Source organism: Protopterus annectens, chromosome 4.part0, assembly GCF_019279795.1.
Source record: "Protopterus annectens isolate FY-2018-M chromosome 4.part0, PAN1.0, whole genome shotgun sequence".
Classification (NCBI taxonomy): domain Eukaryota; kingdom Metazoa; phylum Chordata; order Ceratodontiformes; family Protopteridae; genus Protopterus; species Protopterus annectens.
The window spans coordinates 793982753-793996471 of record NC_056733.1 but is presented as its reverse complement, the minus strand read 5'-3'; the positions used below and the strand labels follow the sequence as shown (position 1 = coordinate 793996471).

The window sequence follows — 13719 nt, the reverse complement described above, 5'->3', positions numbered from 1 at the left end:
TATAGTCTCAACATACTGAAATTCGGCTGGCTGAAAAATCAGCATGTGACAAATTAAAAATAGAACAGTTAGTAATGGCTTCAATAAGATGCTTGTCTACTGCTGATTTGTGCCCCTGGTCTGACCTCTTCCTCGGCCTCTCATAGATCTTCCATTCCCTGGGATGCTTCCTCTCTCGATCAACAATAACACATTCATGGTGGTTTGATTTAGAATGGTCTGATTCAAAACCATATTATTCACTGGAACATCTCCCAGTTCTGTATCTCCATTGTCAACATTGTTGTTAAAAATACCTTGATTAACATTGTAAACCAGTAAAGGGAATTTGTTTAATAATGAAACAGCTTCTCCCACAGCAACTGTCTTGGTGTTTAATGTATTAAATGAAGTTTTAACCACAGAAGCTTTGGTGCTTAAAATAAAAGCTTGTTGATTTTTATAATGTTCCAAGTCACAATACAGTTTTTTTTATTTTTCTTGGATACAATAGTAGCAAGATGCCTACTAATCTTAGTAGGAATGCTGTCCCATAAATCCTTATAGGTATGAAAGGACGGATGTTTTAATATACTTGTATGCAAAGACCGAATTTCAGTTTTGGACATTTCAGGTTTACTCCTGTTGTGGTTAATTAGCACTTTCAACAGTTTAATTCCTGCTTTATTGTATATATGACAAAGTTCTTTATATGTAGAACTTTCTTGGGGAATACCATTTGGAAATTTGTAACATCTCAGGCCAAGAGGTACCATCTCACTGTGAACACAGTGTGTTAGATAAAAATTGTCATATTCAACATTTTTAAACATGGTTATTAATCATTCAAGTTTGTAAATTAGAGACTCATAGCTGGTAAAACTGTTTTGTCTAGAACTAGAAACCCAAAACTTCTTACTCGAACATCACCACCATTCACAGTGAATTCCAAAAAAGGATTATTCGTGTTGTCAGACAAAGCTTCTTCCAAAAAATTGGTTTTGGATACAGACACAGCAATTAATGTGGTATCAATTTCAGTGTTACCTTGTCCAGTAGTCTACATTTCATACTTCATGGCAAGCAAAGAATTCCCAGAATTCTTCAACAAATATTGCGCTTTAGCCATGGTATCAGCAAACATTTCACCCATCCATCCTCAACCCCTTTTCCCATTTTGAACATGGCGTCAGGGTGGCACTTCAGCAGTGACAGTCATCTTGAGCCAAGGTTTATACCACCAGTTGACTAGCCCTGCCATGGCAGCAACCATTTGAAACGTTATAAAAATATCAGGATGCACACTGTAGACTGACATGTCCATTAAATTCTGACTACTACAGCCAAATTCAGCCTGAAGTCATTCTGCCATAATCCAAACAGAACACTAAGCAATTTTCAAAAAAAAAAATGCCAGAAAAGAGCAACTCACTACATAAGTTGTTATTCTTGACAAACTATGTTATCAGAGGCTTTGCTATCAAATAGAAACCAAACATAAAAACACCCTTGCTGTTAAACGGCGGTCCTTTTCTGTTTGGTGAAAATTCATATAATCCACTGAAACCTTCCCTTTCATCTTGCCTGCAGTATTCGTTGTACTTGAAGAGCTCAGTTATAGAGATCTCAAGACTCAAATTTGGCATTTGTTTTTGTCCTTATAGCTTTTGGGATAGACTATCTTATCTCCAATACTTTATTTATTTATATCTATATTTCTAACTCTATCTATATCTATATCTACAGCTATATCTGTATCTTTGGCTCTATGTCTATATATCTATATCTAAATCTATATGTTGCTTTCTTTTTGTTTTACCTACTGACCATCAGTGGATCCTAGTGCCTTCCCCTCAATTGCTAGGTCAACACTCCACTCCTGGCCTCCATGGACTTATGCCAAAAAAGGTCAGAACCAGCAAGAAGATCAAGAAATCCCTGGTCCACATCATATTGCTGCCAGGAGTGTTTTACTACTTAGATTTTTCTTGGGCACTAGCCCAGTTAGTATTTACATTATAGAGCTATTATATTTCAGTTTAACTCACAATTTTTTGAGTTCAATGATTACATATATCAACGAATGCAAGAAACAGCCACGGGTGCATCTTTTGTACCCATGTATGCTAACTTAGTTATGGGCTTATTTGAAACTGATTTTGTGTACAAATTAGAATTTGTCAGGGAACATGTTGTTCTATATAATAGACTTATAGATTATCTGATTTTTTATGTAGGGGTGGTGAAACTTTAGTTGAATCTTTTGTGGAATCTCTCCAAGGATGATCTGATTTTTTTATGTAGGGGTGGTGAAACTTTAATTGAATCTTTTGTGGAATCTCTCCAAGGATGATCTGATTTTTTTATATGGGGGTGGTGAAACTTTAGTTGAATCTTTTGTGGAATCTCTCCAAATTAACCATTTTGGTTTGCAATTTGATGGTCTGCAAAAAGGTAATAATGTTGTCTTTTTGGATTTAGAGGTAAGTATTAATGGTGGTACTATTGATACTAAAATGCACTCTCATCCCCCACATACCCTTAATGCTTTCCCCTATAATGAATTACTGAGGGTAAGTAGGTTATGTAGCAATATTAAGGTCCTTCAGAATAAGATCAGACAGTTATGCATAGCCTTTAAACAAAGGGGTTATGGAGATGAGTTAGTTATTAATTCTTTAAATAAACGAATACATTTGGATAAGGATACTGATATTTCTACTGGCGTAACACAATCAGAATTGACATGGAGGTTCTATAGCCACTCCCAGTAAACAGAAATGGCAGATTAATGTTTCTTTTGCCTCCTCTGAATTGAATAGTAGTGCAGGGAAGTCAGAGAATAAAGCAACAACTTTTCCCACACTACCCCAACCACAACAGCCAAATTATTCGCAGGATAACTTTCGGAATTACGAGAGACAAGGCAAGGGCAACAGAAATCAGAAGCGTGAATGCTTCCAGACTAATAAGGAGAGACATTTTAATAAATACAACAGTAAGAAAACAAGATACTGACTATGAAAATTTTTGTATTGTGATTAGACTAACTAATGTGACTGAATGTGAAAAATAATAAATAATAGTAATAACAAGTCCCTTGTTTAGTTTAGGTGCATTTCCATTTGGCAAGTGTTCAGTTTCTAATCATGTGGTTAGAGCATATAATAAAATAAATGGGATTAATTTTAAGCCTACAGCCATTTACTGTTGTACTACAAAGGGAGTAATATATTGTTCATCCTGCCCTTTCTGCATAGGGGAAACTAAAAGTTTGTTTAAAGTCAGAATACAGGAACACATAAGAGACATAAAAAATAAAAATATGGATAGCCCAGTGGCTTCACATTTTCTCAAAGTCCATGTAGGGTTATATACTGATCTAAAAACTTGAATTTTAGAACAGGTTTCTGTCAATTATGTTGTTTTGTTAGAAAATAAGCTGTTATATAAAGAAACAGTTTTTATATTGAAGTTTGGCACATTGTTGCCTCAGGGTTTGAACAAAGAAGTTGAGTGGAAGGCTTTTTTACACTGAAGTGTTAATTATTTTACTGTCTTAATTGTTTTATGTTTTAATTGATGATGGATGGTATACTTTGCCATTTAAATGTGGATTTTTTCTCACTTTGTATTAACTCTGAGAAAGGCTAGTTTGCTGAGGGGCTGGAGTTTTATTATTAAATATTTTTCTGGTGAGCGATTCTGCAGTCTGTGCTCTTCACTAGCCATATTGTTGTTTGTTCATATTTTGCCTTATTCTGGTTGTTATGTGTTTTCCTACTTTTCTTCTCAGCACTTCCATGCCCCTATATTGCCCTGTGGGTGGGCTGTGCAATGGGCAGACAACACCAATCTGCTTCTCACTTCTGCAAGGAGATGATATTAGCAAGCCACATGACATGCCCTCAACAAGCACTTTGCAGTTGTTTCCCTAGTCTCTACCAGGGAAATCTAGTCATATTCCATTCTCTATACATGTCCCCTCCCTCCTTCCCTCCCCATATGGGCATATCCATCCTCACCTACCAGCTCCTCAGATGCTCAATCATCTGATTGAACCCTGGTCACTTGTTTCAAGATGTCTAATACTTTTGGCTCTCTTTCAAAGAAACTGTTATTCTGAGAGGCATTCTCTGCAGCCTGATCCCATGCAATAATAGGTACCTGGTACCTCATTTGATTACACGATCATTTTAGGACTCTTAAGATACTTTGGAAATATAAAATGTTTCTACTGACATTTATCTTATCAAAAGGAATGAGCTGCAAATTTGTACTCCAGCAGGAAGTCTACATGGACAAAAAGTGACTCTTTGGCAAAATATATTTCTTCTCACTTCACTTTTGCAGTTTTGTTTCCATCGTTATTTTGGCCTGTTTGTCTCGATCATCACAAGATCTGCTTCTTAGTAAACAAAAATATATTTGCTAACTGCCATGAAGGCTGTGTCATACAGTTTAGAAAACATGAAAAATCACATTGCCTTCCTCTCCACATAAAGCAAAGTACTTCTTTTGCACCATTCAAATGTAATCAAGACGACGGGATGGATAACTGTAAATTCACCCCTAGTTTAATTCTGTTATCCATCAGAGATAGGAGCAACATATAAATGTTCAGCTCATATGTGAGTTATTTGTCATACATCTCAACCTGCAGACATTGAAAACATGAAGAAACCCCATGAAAAGTAGAAACATTTATCTAAAAATATGGGCATCTAATTAGCATAAAGTTTGAATATCAAATAGAACATAACTCTTCAAGCTTCCAGTAGGAATGTGGGATACTAATCAGAGACATGTTTAAAAAACAGAAAGTGATAAAATGATGGAAAAATATAAGCACATTATCGAGAGTCTGTGTAAAATCTGTAGACTTTAATGAACTGTATAGCAAACTTCTACCGAACAAGGTAATTTATTTTTGCTTTAAATTATGATTGCTATTAGTATGTTGGTTATGTAGTATAGTTTTATGTGTACTAGATAATTTCAAAAAGCACACATGGGGGATTCAGAAGATTGTGTTTTGGGTTATATCAAGCCTAAAAATAAGGACAAACCTTGAAAAATAGGTGCATCTTGTGCAGGAGTATATCAGACCTGAAAATAGGAACTTTTCTCCAAACTAGGCACAATTTAGTGGTCTGTTATTCATGCTGAAAGTATAAGGGCTAAAAAATTCATGGGAATATATAACTAAGCTTTTAAATACCCTCATAGATCAATAGCCTAGCAAGTACCTATGACCCTCTGATACTCAGATGCTCATCACTAATTTGTATGACATCACTGAGATTGTGGTATCTGAAAGAATTCCTCTTCCTCCAAGGTACATGATCTTGTAGTTAATATATAAAAGTAGCAGTGTGCCCCAACACTGGGGAGGGGCCTTATAAAGTGTAAGAGTGAATTTTGAGGTTTGATTTTTGTATATGAATGATTGCATTTTTGTGATTGTACTTGTTGGTGTTGCTGATATCTAATTCAAGGAGTCTTTCAAGAGGATAATTATTTATTTTTTATTTATTTAATTTAACATTTGTTTACTGGGAATGTCCAACTGGGACAGAGCCCATTATCAGTGATGGCCCAGGGAGAAATCCTCCAGAAGCATGTCTTTGGAATGGGGGAGGAAACTGGAGCACCTAGAGGAAACCCATGTGAATGCAGGGAGGACATGCAGACTCTACACAGAAGGCACCCCAGCTGAGAATCAAACTGGAGAACCTCTTGCTGTGAGGTGACAATGCTAACTGCTACACCACTGCACTCCCCAAGATATCTGAAACAATATGGTCAAAACCTGCTCCTTGTTTCCAAATTTCTAAGAAGAAGGGAATAGCCATTGGATTTCTCTGTGCCTATTCTGTTGGGGTGGTGGGAGTCACTGTGAACAGCAGCAGTTACTAAAGAAACTTTCCAGTAAATCTAGAAAGCAGCATCAAATTTGCCCATATCACCTTCAATCCTATTTGTATGTAGTCTGCGCATGCAATAAAGTAAACAGTGCAGAAAAATACCCCAGTGACAAGAAAAGAGACTGGTAATGATTTTTTTTTCAGCAACACATTTCAAATATTACTATATGCCATTTTTAACCACAGTTTTCTCTGCATGGCCTTTCACAATGATTTATATTTTAGAGCAAGTTTAAGACTAGTTCTTGGTCTTCTGTTTAGGATTATGATGATGATGATGATGATGAAGATGATGATTATGAATATTATAATAATAATCATCATCATTGTTATCCTATTTAAAAACATACCCTGAGTAAGTTTGTGTGTGATAGCTAACAGTCTTAGAAACATTTTTTTTTTATTTCTGAAGAACATTTAGATGTAAAATACAGTTTCATCTGCAAAAACCAAATATTGCACTCATTACATTCACCACTACAAAAGTAATGCAGTTTTATTGTCTGGGTTTTTCTGTGTAGTTTATTATGAATAGGTTACTGTATCCCTACTACATCTCTACTGACTTGTGCAAGCTTAACCTTCATCTTCTTGAAAAGAATGATTACTGAAACAAAAAAGTTTAACCAGACTAAACTAGAACTAGAAGCCATCAGGCAGCAAGGCTAGCAGAGTTTGTGCAACAATTTGAATTACAGTCAGCAATGTTCCAGTATAATTTCTGTTGGAACATTTTATAAGCTTGTATTTGAGTTTTGGAATGGCTACTTTGTGTGAGGCTTTGCAGTAGTACAATGTTTTAAAGCTGTAAAGTATTTTGGAAAAGCATTCATGAGAATGGTATTTTGTGATACTTAAATTACATGTTTTCACCAAGTCTAATTCCATATGACATTTCTTGATGGTAATAGCTGTAGGTTTTCATCCCCTGACTAAAACATGTTATTTTCCATCCAAAAGGCTTTTTATTATCTTTGCAGTGTGTTATCTTTATAACGTGGTTGAATACATGTGTTCTTCTTTCCTGACTGAACATTATGTGAACATAATTCACTGTGACTCATTCATCAGCGTATGTTACATTTTGCCAGTCCAGGTCTGTAACTTTTATAAATTTTAAACTTGCGGTGAATGCAACTCAGTTGCAGATTTTCTTGGTCTTATCTGAGCTCACTTACAAAGTCCTGACGTCCAGCTCCCTCACAGACCCAATAACTGATCACAGCTGGTCACCGGATCAGCTCCCTAAAAAACAAGATAAAAAAAAAACAATGTTTTGTGAATGGACAAGTCACCCTGCACTCCCTGTAAGTTACTTTTTCTCCTTACACCATTTTATAGATACATAGATAGACAGACAGACAGATTAACCATTCGTTTGTGTAAGTGCAATGAACATTACTGCTCTCACCATCCCATTATAACAATGAAAACACAGTTGATGAATAGTAAACCCAGTGAGTTGTAACCTGAAATGTCTGTAGAGTTACATTTTATTGACACATAAGTTAGATGTTTTGGAACCATCAACTTTTATGTTTTTTTCTATACTGGCTTCTAATATTTAAATTACATATCTTTATTTTCCTCTTAACTTTCCACCCTTTTAGACTGTACCTCTTGATTTCTTTATTTTATTACTTCTTTTACAAGCTCACCTCTGCTGCAGTTGCTTTGCTCACTTTTCCTTAAAATCCGTAGTATGATTGTAGGATAGATCATTGAAAGGAAAGCATATAAATACGAAAGCCAAACGCTTAAAACACATTTTACCAAAACTCACAACAAAACTTACAGCAGTGAACTGATATTTTTTCAGGAGCTCACAATGTGGGTGCTGGTATAGTGCAGTTTTCAGGTTTGTGCTGAATTCAGGGCTGTGTTACAAATCTCTTGGTTTGCCCATACCTTACTTGGATAGAAGGAAGTTTCTCTGTTCACCTGTGAGAGAGGGGAGCTTTGAGAAGCCTATCTGTCCCTGGAGGAGTGGTTTCAGCCCAGAAATTAGTAGTTTATTGGCCATTTTGGGCTAATTTCTATCTCTTTCATTTCCCTGCCATAAATACCATATTTGCCCAGTTTTGCGCACTGGGTAGCGCTGGATAGCTAGGGTATAACTATTCCTGGCTTCACAAAGTCTCCTCTTCAAATTTTCCCTTGGAACTAGACATACTTTCAACTTAAGCACTCAAGCCATTCATTTCTCAGCCCTGCACTCGCTCAAAACTCATAGCAAGCACTTATAAACCCTAGCACTAGACCCTCCTATACTGTACAGAAGGATAAGGCTCTCTATTCGACCTTACCAGCCATTCAGTAAAACAGTTCACTGTACCTATCTAGGCATGTCCAAAGGACAATTTCAGGTGTACTCTCCAGACCAGCTGGTGAAACTGGGCATGTTGAGGCAATGTTACAACTGCCTCATGTACATAGACAACCCTCTCCTCCTACCACCAAACACTAATACATGCAAGAGATGCAACTATGCAGCCAAACTGGAAGCTAAACTCTCTCAACCCAACACTGGATCAGGCAGTCAAGAGGAGAAGGGAAGTACTTGCATTACACCACCAGTCTCACATAGACCCCATTAAACCAGCACTGGCAAAAAACACACATAAATACACGAAAACATACTTGGAGGCTCTAAATAAAAATCTGAAAAAGCAACAGAGATCTCCAAAGCAGACATCCAAGCAACATCCACCTCCCAACACAAACCATGAAACACATACTTCACAAAACCAGTGTGCCATACAATCACAGCCCTTAAGGCAAAATAACATACCCAACAAATTAGTAATAGGTGACTATAGTCAGGCACACTGACGTCCCACTCACTAGGCTGAATAAGGAGAAGGTTACTGTTAGCTACCAGTCGTGTGCCAGGATCCGCCACATAACACAAGCACTCAAGTCACTCCAGAACAAGTACAAATATGACTCTGTCATTGTCCACGTTGGTGTGAATGAGCTGAGCCATACCTCCCTGGACTACATGAAAAGAGACATGGAAGAGCTCTCTGATCATGCAGCCCAGGCCGGTATGACCCTGACCCTGAGTAGCATCCTGCCCTCACCAAGAATGATACCACGGTATAAAGAAAAAATTATCAATTTCAATAATTAGCTAAATTTCCGGTGTCATTCAAAGAGGATCCAGTGTCTGTCTGCCTGGGATGACATGCTCGACAAGCCATGTTTATTCACTAGAGACGGCTTGCACCTGTCACCCTTAGGCTCTCAAATACTGGTCAAGGCTCTTGCCACCCCCATAGTGGCTTTTTTAGGCAAGGCTCAAAAGACAAACCCACCGCCATAAATAGCACAAGTAACAAAAAAACTGAGGGTAATGCTACTCAATGCCAAAAATCTAAACCTCAAAATGCACGCACTCGAGGCACTCCTCAGTATGGAGAAAATCGATATATGTGCAGTAACAGAAACCTAGTTTAAGGCTCCAGAGAGCACCCCGGCACTACCAAGCTACAACTCATACCATACATTTTGGCCACAGAACCCAGACTGAAATACAAAAGGCGGGAACGTATCCATATTCATCAAGGATACCAACACCTCCAGGTTAGTGGCACAGCACGATGCTTCAGAGATCATCCACGTGCAACTAGCAACAGGCAAAACTGCAATTCAAATTGTAGCTTGCTACAGATCACCCACCATGTCCCAGGACCCCCATTCCACATTTCTGGAAACACTGGGAAACATAAAGGTCCTACCAAACACCCTAATATTGGGTGATTTCAATTACCCTAACATTAACTGGGAGAACTACCCAAGTACTAACTCCCTTGACCAACATTTCCTAGAATTTATAAACTCAAATGCCCTGGATCAACTGGTCAACACTCCCACCAGAGGTGACAACATATTGGACCTGGTCATCACCAACATGGGTGACCGGTGTTCCACACCAGAGGTCAACCCCTCACTGGTTAGATCTGACCATAAACAAATCACTTTGGATATCCACATTCCACCCCCACCCCCAGACAAGGAAACCACCGTGAAAAATTTTTCAAAAGCAAACTTCACATTACTTAAGACCAGGTGGAAAGTTTCAAAGCCCCCATGCTAAAGGATAACACTGTCCAAGCTGCAAAATCCTTTACTAATGCATTCTACGGGCACCTACAAGAATGCATAGATCATGCTATCCCAAGCAAAACAAAGACTCACTCCTCCAAGAAAAGGAAACCAGTCTGGTGGATCCCTGCCATAAACAAGCTATACAATAGAAGGAGGAAACTAGTGCAGAAAAGAGTAAAATCCCAAGAAAGGAAGGCATCCCTGTTCAGTATCAGCAAGAAACTATGATCCGTCATAAAATCATCCAAGGCGAGCTTCAAAAGAAAGATTGCCAAGGACTCCAAAGATAACCACAAGGCATTCTTTAGCTATGTCAAGAATCTAAGTGGCAATGCTCAGATCTGCTCGGAGTTAGTGCAGAATGGCACAAAATACACTGAACCGACCGATATCAGCAACATCCTGGCAGACAGGTTCAGTGCAAACTTCACCCCCCTCTCACTCCCAAATGGGCCCATAACCATACCAGAAGAATGCAGAGCCCCTGAAATCACAGGCACTCAGGTTAAAACAGCCCTCTCCAAAGCCAAAAACAGCATCAATGGGACTGGATGGTGTCCCAGGCTGCATCCTATATGAACTCAAAGATGAACTAACCCCTCACCTAAACACACTGTTCAAACTCAGCCTCTCCGCCAGACTATGTACCCATAGAGTGACGCACAGCAACAGTTATTCCACTCCACAAAGGTGGAGCCATAACAGACCCCGGGAACTATTGCCCTATAAGCCTGACTAGCTTGGTCTGCAAGGCTATGGAGCACATCATCATGGAACTCATTAACAGAGACATTGGGAACCTCCAAACACTGGACCCTACCCAGTTCAGCTTTGATAAGGGCAGATCATGCCTCCTAAACCTGGTGGACTTCTTTGAGACAGTCACCAAGTCTATAGACGAGGGAAAGGTGGTACACACTGCCTACCTAGATCTTGCAAAGGCCTTCAACACCATTCCCCATTCTGGTATTATAGACAAGCTCACCAGCCTGAACATAAACCCCTACATCACAAGATGGGTTGCCACCTGGCTCACGGACAGAACCCACATGGTGAGAGTTGCGGGAGCTAGGTCTGATTCTAAGCCGGTTACAAGTGGCATTCCCCAGGGCTCAGTCCTAGGACCCCTCCTGTTCGGTATATACTTCTCAGAGGTAAAGGCAAGCACAGGACAATGGCTGACCAAGTTTGCAGATGACTGCAAACTAGGGGCTATAATTGACTCTACGACTGACACAGACATCCTCCAAAAGGGTCTCATTGAGACGGATACCTGGTGACAAAATCATGGCCTCAAGCTAAATGCCAAAAAGTGCATAGTCATCCCCTTTGGAAAAAACAAAGTACCCACAAACTACCACATAGATGGTAGTCCCCTAAATATGCAAGATGTAATAAGGGATCTGGGGACCCAAGTAGATAGTAATCTCTCCTTTGATAATCACATTGCCAAAGTGGTTAGAAAATCCTTCTACATGGCCCACCTAATCACAAAAGGGTTTGCATCCAAATAAAAAGAGGTCATTGTGCCCCTCTACTCATCACTCATCAGACCCATCTTAGAGTACAACGTCCCATTTGGGATGTACCTTATGAGACATCTGCAACAGCTGGAAAGACCACAGAAGTACCTCACCAAGAGAATCCCTGGCCTCAAACAGATGCCCTATGCAGTTCGACTGAAGAAACTCCAGCTGTACTCAGTTGCATACTGCCTACTCAGAGGTGATCTCTGCCTGACATACAAGGCCATGTCCAACCCAGAATTGATGGATATGCTCTACCTAAAGAAAACCTTATTCCCTCAAGCCACACACTTTAGGGATCTAAACCTCACCACAACAATAAATAGGACGTGCTGGAGGGATAGATTCCTGTCCCAGAGACTTCCCATGCTTTGGAACAAGATTCCAGTCTACATTAGGCAGAGCTCCTCGCTAATACTCTTCAAGAGAAGCCTTGACGAGTGGATGGTAAACAGAAAGGGGATCACTTCAGTGGCTTTGCTGGACAGAGGCACAGAGAACTAATCTAAGGGGGCAGTGAAAGCCAACACATTCTGGCTAGGCTTATAAATGCCTTCAGGCAGATAGCCTAGTACCTACTTATGAACCTATGAACCTATGAACCTATGAACCTATGAACCTATGAACTATCTCTACTATCAGTGTTCAATGTACTTTTCTTTCCTTCCTTGACTGCAATTACAACTCGTGAAATATTATGGTTGAAAAAATTATTTTATATTTACTGCAATTACATGCTACACTTAAAGAAATCCCAATCCCTCAGAGCCACACACTCCAGGGATCTAAACCTTGTCATCACAATAAACAAAACATGCTGGAGGGATAGGTTCCTGACCCAGAGACTCCCCAGACTCTGGAATAGACTGCCCATACATGTCAAACAGAGCACCTCTTTGGCCCTCTTCAAAAGGAACCTTGACGATTGGATGGTAGAAAGGAAATTCACCCCGGGGATCACGTCAGTCGCCCTACTTGACAGGGGTCCAGGGAAGTAAATAGTGTGGGAAGAAATGGACAGGGAATTGTTATGGCTAGGCTTGTATAGGCCCTAGGGCCGATAGCCTAGTACCAACCTATGAACCTATGAACAAGGTTATAAACCACATCCATATACTGACTTTCTTTAACAGCACTTTTAGAAAGAAAAATGTTGAACCTCCCAAGAGATTCATAAGCGCCAAGATCAAACAAACAGATTTTTTCTGAATAATGGACAAAGGAATTTATAAATATATTATTTCTGCATGTTAGTATTAAGGATTAAGTGGATTTCTACAGTATGCTGTTTGTCAAATCAGTCAGTTTTTCACAGTTCTTTTCATTTTAATGGATGAAAACCTTAAATCTAAGGCTTTGCAAATCTTGTTTGCTTTGCTGTGTTCTGCAACTATAAATAATTGGAAAATATGTTTTTTTTCCCTGCAGGAAGGGCTGGTGGGTCAGAAGCCAGGTGATGTGGAACAATTGCTAAAACAATCACAAAGAGAATTGTTGTGCCTTCAAAGACAGCTGTCATTTCTTTCCACCAGAGAATCACCATGTATACTGTCTCCTGACAAGGTGAGATACTCTTCGGCTTTTCTTTGCTGCACATTTCTGAAACCATTTTGCTCTCATGAACAGATACATTTTTTGTGTTACATAAAGTGATGATAATATATTTTGTTTCTCAGTAGATGTGCTTTTAATGTGAGAATTGCATTTTGCTCACTGTTAATGCTTTTGAAGATAACAGCACAATTGCACATACCTTTCCACACTGTAAATCAGGAAAACAAAATAAATGTTGTGTACTATGTTTTCCTCATTGATACAGTTACTTTATCACGTGTTATGAAACCTGTGCAGATTTATACTGCTGGAAAACTGAAATATGAACCTGTTGGTATGACGTAGCATTGCTATAACACCATGTTAATATTAATGTTATTTATTTATTTATTTTCCATTTAACCGGGGATGTCCGACTGGGCCAGAGGCCCATTTTCAGTAGAGGCCCGGGGAGAAAAGCTCCTTTACAAAAAACATTACATGCAAATTCATGCAGTACAATACCAGAAGCACATAATATTATTCAAGCTTCCCTATGATACAGAAATTAACACAAAGCATGAAGATTGTAAGAGGCAATGGATAAAGTGACATTAACATAATCTGCTAGCATATATTTGGCC

The 13719-nt window shown here is 38.9% G+C and overlaps 1 protein-coding gene across 11 annotated transcripts in view; it reads left to right on the top strand.

Moving 5' to 3' along the window:
• The window catches only part of LOC122799590 (RIMS-binding protein 2-like), a 2967700-nt gene that overhangs the window by 406479 nt on the left and 2547502 nt on the right, over positions 1–13719 (top strand). For all 11 annotated transcript variants that reach the window (XM_044068753.1, XM_044068745.1, XM_044068749.1 and 8 more), the window contains exon 4: positions 12971–13105. In XM_044068753.1, coding sequence (XP_043924688.1) covers positions 12971–13105 — 135 coding nt within the window. The remainder of the gene's footprint in view (positions 1–12970; positions 13106–13719) is intronic.